The sequence below is a fragment of the Hyperolius riggenbachi genome, chromosome 8 (assembly GCF_040937935.1).
Source record: "Hyperolius riggenbachi isolate aHypRig1 chromosome 8, aHypRig1.pri, whole genome shotgun sequence".
Classification (NCBI taxonomy): Eukaryota; Metazoa; Chordata; class Amphibia; order Anura; family Hyperoliidae; genus Hyperolius; species Hyperolius riggenbachi.
Window position 1 is genome coordinate 94341641 of NC_090653.1, and position 13293 is coordinate 94354933.

Here is a 13293-nt window from a genome sequence, read left to right on the forward strand (position 1 = left end):
CCGATCGCTGTTCCTGGAGGAAGTCACATGACAGCCAAGCTTCCTTCTATCTTTCAGGAGCTGTTTTCATTGACTCCTGACCTCCTGATCACTCTGAGCCAATCACAGTGATCGGGAAGGGAAGAAACAAAAAGCCCCTGGTCCTTAAAGGGACCAGAGGTGTGCATCCTAAAAGAGTTAAGGCATATGTGCTACCTGGCTCCTTGGAGTCAACTAATCACCGTACTTTATATTTCCTGTAATTTAACCATGTGCTTATTTAATTTAGTACAGAGAATATTTTGGTAGAAAGCTGTTGGGTATTATTAGATTTGTATTTTCTGTAACTGTATGTTTGTTCTTTTTGTCTTTCTTTTTTCTAGAATACGAATTCAGGCCATAAACAGCTTGGGAGCGGGTCCCTTCAGTTCCTCAATTAAAGCCAAAACAAAGCCTCCGCCTCCAAACCCCCCTCACCTGGAATGTGTGGTCTTCAGTCACCAGAGCCTTAAATTAAAGTGGGGGGATGGAACCAGCAAAGCTTTAGCCACAGAAACATCGCTGTACAATCTGCAAATGGAGGACAGACTCAGTAGGTGAGTGGGGCACAGCCTGACAACACAGTGAAACTGATTAATGGGTAATTCACATTTCCCCCGTTGTGTTATGGTTGGCCATTAGTTGGGTATGTGTACATGGTTACACGGAGGTATGGAGGTTGCCATGTTTTTATTTTAAACTATAATTGCCTGGTTGTCCTGCTAATCCTCTGTTTAGAGTCATTTTATGACAAAAGGTATTGAGCCAAGCATACAAAAAATCAGACTTGATCAGCTGCATGCTTGTTTCATGTGTGTGATTCATTCAGACACTACTGCTGCCTAAGAGATCAGCAGGACACCAGGCAATTGGTATTCTTTAAAACAAAAGAAATATTGCAGCCTCCATATACCTCCCGCTTAAAGTGGATCCGAGATGAACTTTTACTCATTGCATAATTGTGTTCCTTTCATATAGTTTATAGGGCATTCCTCAAGCCAAATACTTTTTTGTTTTAATACTCTTAATTCCCTATAAACTAAACAAGCCTCGCCCACAAGTTTTCAGAGAGCCAAGGCATTTTCAGACAGTAGCAAGGGCTCATGGGAGCTCAGTCTGGGCAGGAGGAGGGGGAGGTATTACTAGCCAGAGATTAGAGGCGGAGGGAGGAGGAGGGCGGGGATAGGTTTTTTTTTTCACAGGTTGAGTGCTCAAGATGCAGAGAAGCCTGCCTCTGTGTAATGTTTACAAACAACATGGCTGCTGTCATTGTATCACAGGAAGAAATAATCATATTCTATTGAAGCTGTTTGCAGCTAGATTTGCTGTGTAAACTATCTAAACTTTAGATAAGATATATAGACACGTTACTTGTTATAGTTAGTTTTTCATCTCTGACCCACTTTAAAGGACATCCGAGGTAAAAATAAACTGATGAGAAAAACAATTGTATCTATCCTCCTTCTTCTAAAAATTGTGGGTTTTTTTTTAGATATTTCAGAGTTTTATTTTATATTTACATCTAGTTTTTAGGTTTTTACTGTTCCATTGTCTCTGTTCAATGACACCTTCATTGAAGTATGCTATAGCTCAAATCTATGAAATATTGATCCTTTTAATCTCTTTCCTGCTCTCAGAAGCCATTTACTGACAGGAAAGTGTTTTATGGCTGTAATTGCTTATCAGTGAGGGTTATGCTATAGTCTGACCCAGCCCAGCCCGGACAGAAACTGTCACTTGCATACCTGATGTTTAACTTTTTCAGGCAGAGAAAGAAAGAAAGAAAGGAACACAGCCTGGTTATTTGTGTGATTGGCACTGTACATACACATGTCTATCTCATCATGTCACACGTCACCTTGGTTGTCCTTGAAGGTTTCCTTTAACAGGCTTTTATTAAAGGATACATGAGGTAAAAGAAATAGTAGCAGATTTAGTTACCTGGGGCTTCCTCCAGCCCCTAGAAGAGTTATGTGTCCCTTGCCGCAGTTCTGCCTTCAGCCATTCTTCTGGGCTCCCCTCCATCGAAGGCTTCTGCGCGAGCTGCTTACAGTCAGATTCCCTGCTCACAGGCTCTACGGAGGGGACTCCATGCTGAAGGCGGAACTGCGGCAAGGGACACAGAACTCTTCTAGGGGCTTGAGGAAGCCCCAGGTAAGTAAATCTGCTATCATTTCTTTAGCCTTATGTATTCTTTAACGATTGCATGTCATTTCTCAGGCAATGGACAAAGAATGAACTAACTCATTTTGTAGCAGCCTTTTTTTGATCATTACTTCCAGGCTGTGGCGGTTGTGCCATTTTTCAGCTTCTGAACTAACTGGTGTTCATTTTGCTGTTAGATTGATATCAAACCTACCTTTCATTTCTGCTTGTATGGATTGTTTTTATGTCCTATAACAAGGAGTTTCAAGCACCCTATAGCCACTGATTGTTTTGCCCATTGTACTAATTTCTTCAATAATATGTATCGTATGTGGTAAAAATAAATAAATAAAAATACAAAAACTGGTTAGTACCTTTTTAATATAGGGATCTGGAGCAAAGCCATGTGACCTGTGCTGCTCTATTTGTTTTTCTGACTGACAAAACTCCGGTCAACAGTCAGTACTAAGAGACACCCACATCTGGGGTTCTGATAGGGAGCGAACACAGGGATTACAGTGCAGGAGATTTGGGCGCAGCCGGCGCCACCATAGACCGTAAATAGGAATTACGGCTACAGTAGCGCACAGTGAGTAACTTCGGTGCCATCAGAAGACTGAGCAGAAGTTACTTTTAAAACACTGTAATTTGCCTGCCAGCAGTAGCTTGCAGACGAATTACATAAATCCCGACCATCCACGTGGACCTGGAGGGGGAATAGTAATTAATGCCGCCGGGACTTGTGCAGGAGCAGGGTGAGCCATATATCGGCTGTATCCTGCACCCAAGTCTCCCGGCAGCGATTTCATTCGTACGCCTGATAGGGAGTAGAAACTCTGCCACCCATTCCCCTCCCAGAAGGCTGTGTTCCTTCCTTGTAGAAGCTGTTGATGGCTAACAGCAACTGAAAAGTAAGAAAAAACTAAACCCGGTGACATTCACTCAGCTTCTTAGTGTACTGCTAACTATTTTATACTAAGAAATTGTTTACTTTTATTCAGGTTTTACACAATCTACAATGGTCCATGCCATACGTACAAGGTGCAGAGACTGAACGAATCAACTACATATAACTTTAGAATACAGGCGTATAATGAATCTGGTGAAGGACCTTTTTCCGAAGTTTACAGTTTTGCTACAACCAAATCTTTGCCTGCGGCGTTAAAAGGTGAGTATTAGCATTGCAGACTAAACTTTGTGCTCTGGTGATATAAAGCTGACATTTACTTCATCTTCTTTCTTTTACTGACCAGCGTTCTAGTAAAACGAACCTAGATTGCCCCATGATAAAGTGGGATAGAAATGCAAATTTAAAACTCTTGTTAGGTACAAGAGTATTAGTGTAACACTGTCAACACCTTTCACACCACCCCCACTTTTTTCCATGTATAGATAAATTTAGACATTACCTATATCCCAGTGTAGCACATACCGGAATGTGGCAAGTGCCAGGAAGCCCTCTTCTTATAGTTCACTCCTCCCTCATAGACAGACATGTTGCTCAATCACTGGCAACTGTATTGCGCCAGCCAACAAATTTTCAATGTACAGTTCCATCCCCTATTAATTCTGATGTTGACGCTACATATATGCAGAGTTGGCTCATTTTGCATGGGGATTGCAGTAAACCTACAAATTAAGTCTGCTTATAATAGGTAGATAAACGTTCACAGATACCATATCACCTGCATTTGAGCCCACAGACATAGAAATTTCTGCAGAGAAGAAACCTGGTAAGGCAGGCATACATAATAATATGTGGTAAATTATTGATAACTACCAAATATTAATAGTTTTCCATTTTACGTCATCCTGTATTACATCATATCTAATGTCAGAAATCTGATGTAATCTGCGCTGCCACAGTCACAAGCTTTGTTCTGCAGGATTCACTATAAAGCTATGCTGCCTTGCTTCCTAATTGCTTGGCCCATCCCCTTCCACTCAACACCCCCCCCCCCCCCCCCCCCCAAACTGCTTGATTGGCTAAAAGAGAGCAACATTTTCTCTGTGTTTGATTACTAAACTAGTCAAGGGTTTATCAATAGTCAATAGTTTTAATCTGGTAGGACTGTAAAAGGACTGGAGCAACAAGCATGACTGGATTGTGCTGGAACTGGAAACCGCAGAAGATTAAAGATGATTCAGGCTAGGGGTTGCCCTAAGGAGAGGGACCGTTACAGATCCTTACTTATTTTTTTATTTTATTGTATTTATAAAGCGCCAACATATTACGCAGCGCTGGACGTTAATTTAGGTTACAGACAATATTTAGGGGTGACCTACAGCAAAATGACAATACAGGAATACAAGAAAGACCAGATCATGCAGCACAGTATGAGTACAAGGTAGTGCTTAGTCAGTCACTTGATGGGAGGGAGCATGGAGATTAGGCAAGTTAGGTTCACTCAAATGCATAGCATGGGTTCACAGTAATGGAGGTGCATGATCAGGTAGGACACAAAAGGAGGAGTACCTTGCCCAAAGGCTTACAATCTAGAGGGAGATTCTAGGAGGGGAGCCACCGTGGTGGAGCGATGGGAGAAGTGGATAATTCTGGCTGCCGCATTCATGATGGACTGCAGTGGAGCTATTCGGGATATAGGAAGACCAGACAGAAGGGCGTTGCAGTAGTCAAGGCGGGAAATTATGAGGGCATGGATGAGGAGTTTGGTGGTGGCAGAGTTCAGGAAAGGGCGAATCTTACAGATGTGACGAAGGTGGAAGTTGCAGGACTTGGTGAGTTTTTGGATGTGGGGAGTGAAGGAGAGTGCGGAGTCCAGGGTGACACCCAGACAGCGGGCTTGAGAGGTAGGGCGAATGGTAGTGTGGTTAACAGTGACATGCACATCTGGGAGGTTAATGGATGCCCGGGGTGGGAAGATCATAAATTCCGTTTTTGTCTAGATTTAGTTTCAGGAACCTAGCGGACATCCAGGAGGAGATGGCTGATAGGCAGGAGGAGAGCTTGTCCATGGTATTGGTTGATATGTCAGGGGTGTGGAGGTAGATCTGGGTGTCCTCTGCATACAGATGATAGTTAAAACCCATGGAGGAGATAACCTTGCCAATGGAGGATGTGTATAGGGTGAACAGTAGGGGGCCAAGGACCGAGCCTTGGGGGACTCCCACCGAGAGGTGGTTGGGTGTGGACGAGGACTCATTGAAGGCAGTTGTGAAGGAGCGGTTGGAGAGGTAGGATGAAAGCCTACTTGACGTTGGATGACTGCATGACTATAAATATTTAACTTGGGAGGAATCTTTAGCTGCGTGAGTTCACTGGCTGTGCGGGGGGAATGGACAGTGATATTGTACTATGTACAGAATAAGTTTCTCCATTTTTCCACAGATAGTGTTGGTAATACAAGTTATAAACCACCTTCTTTTGTTTTTTAGCCCCCAAAGTACAGCAGATGGACAGCAGCTCTTGTGAAGTATCTTGGGAGTCTTTGCAGCCCATGAGGGGAGATTCAATTGTTTACATCCTTCAGCTCACCAATGGGAGAGAGGTCGATCAGGTATTTATTTTTTGTTTCTCATTTATTTCCTAAAATGAACCTGACAACTGCTAAACTTTCACTAAGCTAAACCATCACAGAGGTGCACTTAACCTGTGCTTCCATGTGGTATCTGTAACGGTAACCATCAGTGGTAAAAAAGTTAGCTGCTCCCCTAGGTAAAGGGAAGGCTCTGGATTCATTTTAAACCTTCCCAGTCCTCTCTGCATCCCCTCATTCCATCGTTGAGCCCCCTGTTCCAGTGTCTGACTTAAAGTGAACCAGAGACGAAGCACCCTCATGTATTTTACTATATATATATATATATATATATATATATATATATATATATATATATATATATATATCAGTGGGAACATTAGAGAAAACGCCTACCCTGCTCTCTTTCATTCTTCACTGCTCTGCCTGCTTATCAGCCCTGATAAAATCCCCAACTGAGCATTGTCTGGCTTTGCTCAGGAATCATTATAGATGAGTCTATCTTCTCTGATGTCTTTTCAAGCCCAAGCCTGCCCCCTTCTGGCTCTGCTATAATGATTCCTGAGCAAAGCCAGACTGAATGCTCAGTTGGGGATTTTGTCAGGGATTATCAAGCAGGCTGAGCAGTGATGAAACAGAGAGCAGGGTAGGGGTTTTCTCTAATGTTCCCACTGATATATATGGAGAAATACATGAGTGCTTCGTCTCTGGTTCACTTTAAATGTCAAAGAAGCCTTCAGGTCTCCTCAGAGAGCTGTGGAAGTACTTGGGCCTCTGAAGATGAGCAGCTACGTACTTGGCATGTGCAAGCGCAGACTCATGCGTGGGCATTACAGAGCCACTCGTCTTTGGAAGTACTCAGAAACCCGAGTACATCTGTAGCCTTCCAAGTAGACCTGAAGGCTCAGCCAGCAGGAAATTTGAACAGGGTCTCGGGAATGGAACGAGGGGACACAGAGGGCCAGGAAGATTAAGGGATCCTGAGCCTCCCCTCTTCTTAGGTGAGTACGTAACTTTTTTCCCCTGGTGGTTACAGGTATCCTTTAATGTACAGAATCCTTCTGTGAACTTTTTCCTTTCCTATTCCTTGCCTGTTGGCGTAACCACAATTTTATTGTTTCAACCAGGTATACAAAGGAGCGGACACCTCATTCACTTTCACAAATGTTCAAACAAACTGTGAATACCGTTTTCGAGTTTGTGCTGCACGACAATACCAAGACGCCAGCGGATTGCAAGAATTGTACGGCCCCTACAGCCCCAGCATCACCTTTTCATCTCTAAGACAAGAGCTGGATTTGCCGTGTGCTAATGCTACATTGGACACCATGAGGAGCAAGAGGAAACCCCTGAGCGATGAGCAGTTTGCAGGTCTGCTCCTCCTGGTGTTTGCCTTCGTTGCATTCCTCTTCGCCGTCGTCATCCAGTACTTTGTAATCAAATAGATTTTTAAGCACCCCCATTCCCAAAATTACCCTGTACGGATGTTTTTTTTTCAATATTTATGTTTAATTATTCTAATTAAATTTATAGATGGAAATGATTGTATTATATATAAGTGCATTTCCATTCTTGCTGCTCACTCATTAAGAGGCTGGATTAGTAGAATCCTCCCATATGTGGAACATACATCATGTGACAGGAAACCGATGAATCCTGTGTTTCTAGAGCCCATGGTGTTAAATGCCTTAATACTCAACTGTATGGTCAAGATGGTGCTGTTTGCCGCTTATGTCATGGACCATCTGCTTTAAAAGCATGTCCCTTTTAAATGTTCAGCTGTGAATGGCGTTGCCACGGAAGGTAAGGTTTGTTATTATAGAAGCATCTGTCTGTGATCACACTGACCTGTGGCCTTAGCAGAGAAGGAAGTAACCGAAATTGCACCTTCAATCTATAGACTTGGTAGCATTTCATGTATTTTTTTTGTGTTGGAGTAAAATGCATTCTGGGATATGGTTCATTTTGCTGGGCAAAATGTTTGTATGGCATGGTTTTATCTACATTGCTGGTTCTGGAAAGGATAGAACTAATAGTGGACAAGTAAATCAAATTTAAAGATGGTCTCCTGGCTGTAAGAAAACCTCACATTCCTGACCCCCTGCTTGCATTCAGTTATGAAGCTTAAAGGGGCACTACAACGAAATGTAGGCTACTGGGATAAGCCTAGTAGCATGTTTCTAATAGTAAGAGCAACACATGTTAGGCAGTGTATCTGGTTACAAAAGTCGGCTGGATAGGATAATTTATAGGTCCTTTTTCAGATCCTGGCGTGACTAGAAAGAGCCCTCCTCCTCTGTGCAGCTGTAAGCTGTTTCTCTCCCCTCCGTGTGTAAGATAAAAGCCTGTTCTGCTGGCTCCTCAGCAGCAAGTAGTATGTAAATAAACAGGAAGCTGCTTGTTTATATACTTAAGATATGAAATCAAATCTAAGATGGCTTTATTGGCATGACCAACATTCATACAGGTATTGCCAAAGCAAACTAGCAAGGGGAAAAGGGGAACATGGAAGGGGGTGGGGTAGGGGGACAATGGCTAAGCAGTCTGTGGACATTTTTAGGTTTACAGATATCTGTACTTGCCACTGACAGAGCCAGCCTCACAGAACAGGCTTTTATCTCGCACAAGGAAACGAGAGAAATGGCTGTTACAGGCAGCTAAACAGAGAAGGACGTCTTTTTTTCTCTAATAAGTGACGGCCAGGATCTGTAAGAGGTGCTATAAATTATCATATCTAGCCAACATTTGGAACCAGATACACTACCATATGTGTTGCTCTTACTGTTAGAAACCTGCTAGTAGGCTTATCCAAGTAGCCTAAATTTTGCTGTAGTTGTAGTGACCCTTTATGATAAAGCCTGACGATACCTAAAATAGTTCTTTACTGTCATCATGACATTATAATTCTAGCACCATTGACCTGTGCTAGTAGTAACGGTTGGGGGGGGGGGAGGGGATTTATGCTGTGTCCTGCAGCAACTGCTTATTGACCACACAACTACACTTCCCATGATCCTTAGCGATGCTAGACAGCTGATAGATGGCTTGTGGTGGGCTGTGGTTCTGCTGGCCAGAAATAAAGCCAGAGTAGTTACCCTTGTCGTACCAAAACTGGGAGTGCGGCCATGTCAGTTTTTTTAGCAACTTGAGCAGGAAAATACAGGAGATGACAGAATAATGGAACAGTATCTTCATTTAAGTTTACACATGTATGGGTCTTTTTACATTTTGCCCAGAATTCTTCTTTAGGTTTGGTTAAAAAAAGCTGTTAATGTGCAGAGGCTGAATGAGGTTCAGTGGGGGGCAATGTATGTTATACTGGAATCTACAGTGCATCTACAGTTTAAATGAATGTAATAATTGTTAGGGCCTGTGTACATGAACAGTTATACGTAATATGAATTTGAATTGCATTTCAAGTTTGAATGGGAGTCATGGAACACCTATTGATTGTAGTTAGTCAACGAAGGACTTCAATTGCAGAATAATAGGACAGATTGGTTTGAGAAAGACAGAATGTAAAGCAAACCATTACAATGCACATTTATATTGCTTTATAAGATTGCTTTTGGACCTCAAACTGCATTGGAGATCCACAAAAAGGGTCTTAAAATGCAGATCAAATGCCGAAAAACAAGTGTCAATGTACAAAAGCTTTGTGTTTACTATACTTAGTTAAAATAAACAGTACCTTATGGTGTCTGGGGAAGGGGGGGGGGGGGGGAGGAGATGGTTGGCTTTGATTTTTTTGCTCAGGTGCACGTTAATACGAGAGGTGGCATTCATATGCTACTTCTACAGAATAGCAATAAAGGAGAGCACTGCTAAATGCAGGTAAAATAGAGGTGGGAATGATTTTACTGAAGGATTCGTAATCCAGCTAAACTTGTATGATTTATGTACACTGCATAACCAGGCAAGCAACACTATGATTTCAGGGTTATGCTTTCAGTGCCATCATTGGATAGCGAAATAGTATCCTAACATTTTTGCATTGCCCACTGGGCAGGCAGGAGACCTGGGATGCCACAAAGCTCAAACATAGATGGAATCTGCGTATATAGTGTGACAGTGGTGTGAGGATCACAGAACTGGGTAAACACAATTGGACATCACTCGGAAGCTAAAGGTCCGTACACACGCCGGACTTTAGGCAACGACGGGTCCGTCGTTGCCTCCCGCTGGGTGGGCGTGCCAGCGACAGTCCGGCGTGTGTACGCTCTGTCGTCAGACTGATACGGCTGTTTCTGAGCGATCCGCCCGGCGGATCGCTCAGGAACAGCCGTATCAGTCTGACGACAGAGCGTACACACGCCGGACTGTCGCTGGCACGCCCACCCAGCGGGAGGCAACGACGGACCCGTCGTTGCCTAAAGTCCGGCGTGTGTACGGACCTTTAGAGTGCACACAATGATAGTTCAGTTGTATGGTAGTGGCTTTCCTACTGATGAAGGAATGCATTGGTTTTCTTGTAAATGGGATCTTGCCAAGTCCTACACTATATTGGAGCACCTTTGTTTTTCCTATAATCTGTTTGACCTTACTTTTTTCCCTTGTCTGTGAAAAGTGTTTAGTTGAGAGACAGCCACACTGTGATCGGTTGTATTTGATGGTCATGTGACTGAGAAAGCAGTGGCACACTACACTTATGTGGACTGTAGTATGAGGAGTGTGCCAGAAATGTTGGGCTATATTGCAGGTTGAGTTTACGCAGCCTCTGGCCAAAGTAATATACAAATCCCAGTTTGGTAACTACACTAAAAACGAAAGGATTCTTATCCTTCAAGTCTTTTGTATTATATTAGCGGAAGCACACAATTCCTACCTCCTTAAAGAGGAGCAGTAGCAAAAAGAGGAAAATTATTCAATACATTGCAAAGTGAGAAGTTTAAAAATCTAAGGGAGAGATCAAGAAATGATTGGTATTCGCTGTGTAATTTATTCATGTTGTTTAATCCACAATCGGCCTGCACGTCATCATCTTTACTACTGGCAGACATGAAAAAACTAGACAGCATCAACTGCCATTATTTATAACCATACCCGCTAACAATGCAATAGGCTAAAAGGTTGTTTATAGATATACATATGCACAGAGGGGAGATACTGGTTGCTTGGCAGTTGGAAACAGCTGTTATTTCCAACAATGTAACAAGGTTCACAGACATGAAACAGTCAGGACCCAGGTCATGACATCACACTGTGGGAGGGATTTCACCACAATATTAGCCATACAGATCCCTCTGATGATCTATTCTAGAAAAGATAGATTTCTCATGGGAAAGGGGGTATCATCTACTGATTTGAAAGAAGTTCAGTCCTTGGTTACAGTTCTTGGAGCACACCTATTTGCTTCACAAGCATTTTGGTGCATAGCAAAAAAAAGTGAAATCGCAAAGAATATAAGTCTATGGGCTGCACAAAAATCGCATTGCTGTGCGATTCACAATACAATTTCATGTGCATTTTAAAATCGCACAGCAAATTCCTTTCTTCCTGCAGAGAGTGCTTTCCTTTGGTTGACTAAGGTTGCATGCGTTTGTGTAGAAGTAATGCAATGTATTTTTTTTTTCCTATTTTGAAGAGGCATGTGATTAAAAATGCAAAACAAAAACGCACATAAAAATGCAAATGAAGAAAAGCAAACCTAGAAACTCCTATTGCAGAAAAGGATTTCTACTCAGACAAGTGTGCTCCCAGCCTCGAGCATTTTCTGGAGGCCCCCTTTCCACTGAAAATCCCAATTGACATTGCAAACGCACTATAATGCGATCACAATATCCTCCTTTTTTTTTTTTATACACCCTCCGCATTTTGACACAATTATCTCACATTTTTGATGTTTAGTTTGTGATTTCTGACTGGGAAAAAAAAGGATTTGCCTAAACTGCAAATGCAAAAATCCATGGCTATGAGATACTGATCCCAGTACTGCTGCAATTCCTGTAAATCAAGATGTACCTTTAGAAACTCACCATTGTAAATCAGTCTGTCCAAGCACACGACATACCACTGCAGAATTAAAGAGCAGCTGTCGCGAAAATCTTAAAATGTAACACACATACAAATAAGTGCGTTTCTTCCTGAGTAAAATGAGCCATAAAGTACTTCTCTCCTATGTTGCTGGCATTTACAGTAAGTAGTAGAAATCTGACATTACCAACAGGTTCTGGACTAGTCCATCTCTTCATGGGGGATTCTCAGCATGGCCTTTAATCTTTATAAAGACACTCCCTTAAAAAGATTTATACAAAGATGCTGGCCAGCCTACCTGCTCACCTTACATTTTTTTGGCAGTTGAACGGAGCAACTGCCATTCACTGAGTGCATTTTAAAACAAAACAGCCTGAGAATCCCCCATGAGGAGATGGGCTAGTCCAAAACCTGTTGGTTCTTTCAGATTTCTACTACCTACTGTAATTGACAGCAACATAGGAGAAAAGTAATTTATGGCTCATTTTACTCTGGAAGAAACATACTTCTTAATTGTATATTTTTACACGTATTTTAAATTTTAAGATTTTCGCGACAGAGGTCCTGGTCTCTACTGTCACCACCCACTACTGCTCAAAATTAATAATCTATGTTTGCAGGATGCAATAACTGCCCAGCACCTTATTGCAGACCCTAACATTCTGATCACGTGCCCTGTACACCCGTTTCCAAAACTCCTTTAGAACAGGCGATCCTTAGCCTTGTATGCTGCTCTATACCCACCTATTATATTCCAGAGCCATACACTTGATGGAAGTATGGAACAAAAGCACATCTAGAGAGCAGAGTTGGGAGAGTTTTTATTTTGCCTGAATTTTCAGCAGCTAAGCACACCATAGTTTGGTGCCAGAGTATATGGGACAGGCTTTGTACGCAACTCTTTTCAGACAACCGTTGCAGAGCCTAATATTGAAAAAACAAAAACAAACCCAAAACGTTGGATTTCAGTCTGACCATACTGAGTTGTTCAGACTTAACTGTGCTGCTGGAAACACATTTTAAAAAGCATGTAATGTGTGTTGTTTGAGCTTTCTGTAATAGTATACTGTTAAAATAACAGTAAAGATTTATAGGACTTATATTTTCATGTAAGTAGAGAGAGATCAAAGCATTCCAAGAATTTACAGCACAATGAGTTCTTCTGACTGAAGTCAAATGGACTGAACTTATCTCAAACGAGATAACTCTATTAAAGTATGCTTTATTTTTAGTGCATTTCATATAGAATTTTATTGTGCCCACTCGAGTAACTTTCTGTAGATTTAAGATTGCATTCAATTTACTACCCCCACCTCCTCCCCCCCCCCCCCCCAAAAAAAAAAAATAGATTATTATTCATGAAGCGGCTATAGGTCAGTGTAGACAAAGCTGGAGCAAGGTTATTTTATAACTCCATGAGAGTCATCAGATTGGACACTGACTAGATATAGGATCACTAATTTATATTGGCTGCAAAACCAATCTGTCCAATTTATACTTTTTGAATGAGTCTGATAGATACGGAAAGAAGCAGGTTGCTCGTTTAGTACTACAAGCACAACCAGTAACCTTGTTCTCCCTAAAGGGAGCTGTTCCTAAAATGATCTCAAGGTATGACACATGGGAGCTAAAAGTTCTGTTTTTTAGCAGTCTTTTAAAG

At 42.0% G+C, this 13293-nt stretch overlaps 1 protein-coding gene across 4 annotated transcripts in view; it reads left to right on the forward strand.

The window, feature by feature from the left end:
- Positions 1-7131, forward strand: part of LOC137529030 (fibronectin type-III domain-containing protein 3A-like) — a 138201-nt gene extending 131070 nt beyond the window's left edge. For all 4 annotated transcript variants that reach the window (XM_068250908.1, XM_068250910.1, XM_068250909.1 and 1 more), the window contains 4 exons: positions 363-575; positions 3165-3331; positions 5560-5681; positions 6788-7131. In XM_068250908.1, the coding sequence (XP_068107009.1) occupies positions 363-575; positions 3165-3331; positions 5560-5681; positions 6788-7105 (820 nt within the window). In that variant the 3' untranslated portion in view covers positions 7106-7131. The remainder of the gene's footprint in view (positions 1-362; positions 576-3164; positions 3332-5559; positions 5682-6787) is intronic.
- The last annotated feature ends 6162 nt before the right edge of the window (positions 7132-13293 follow it).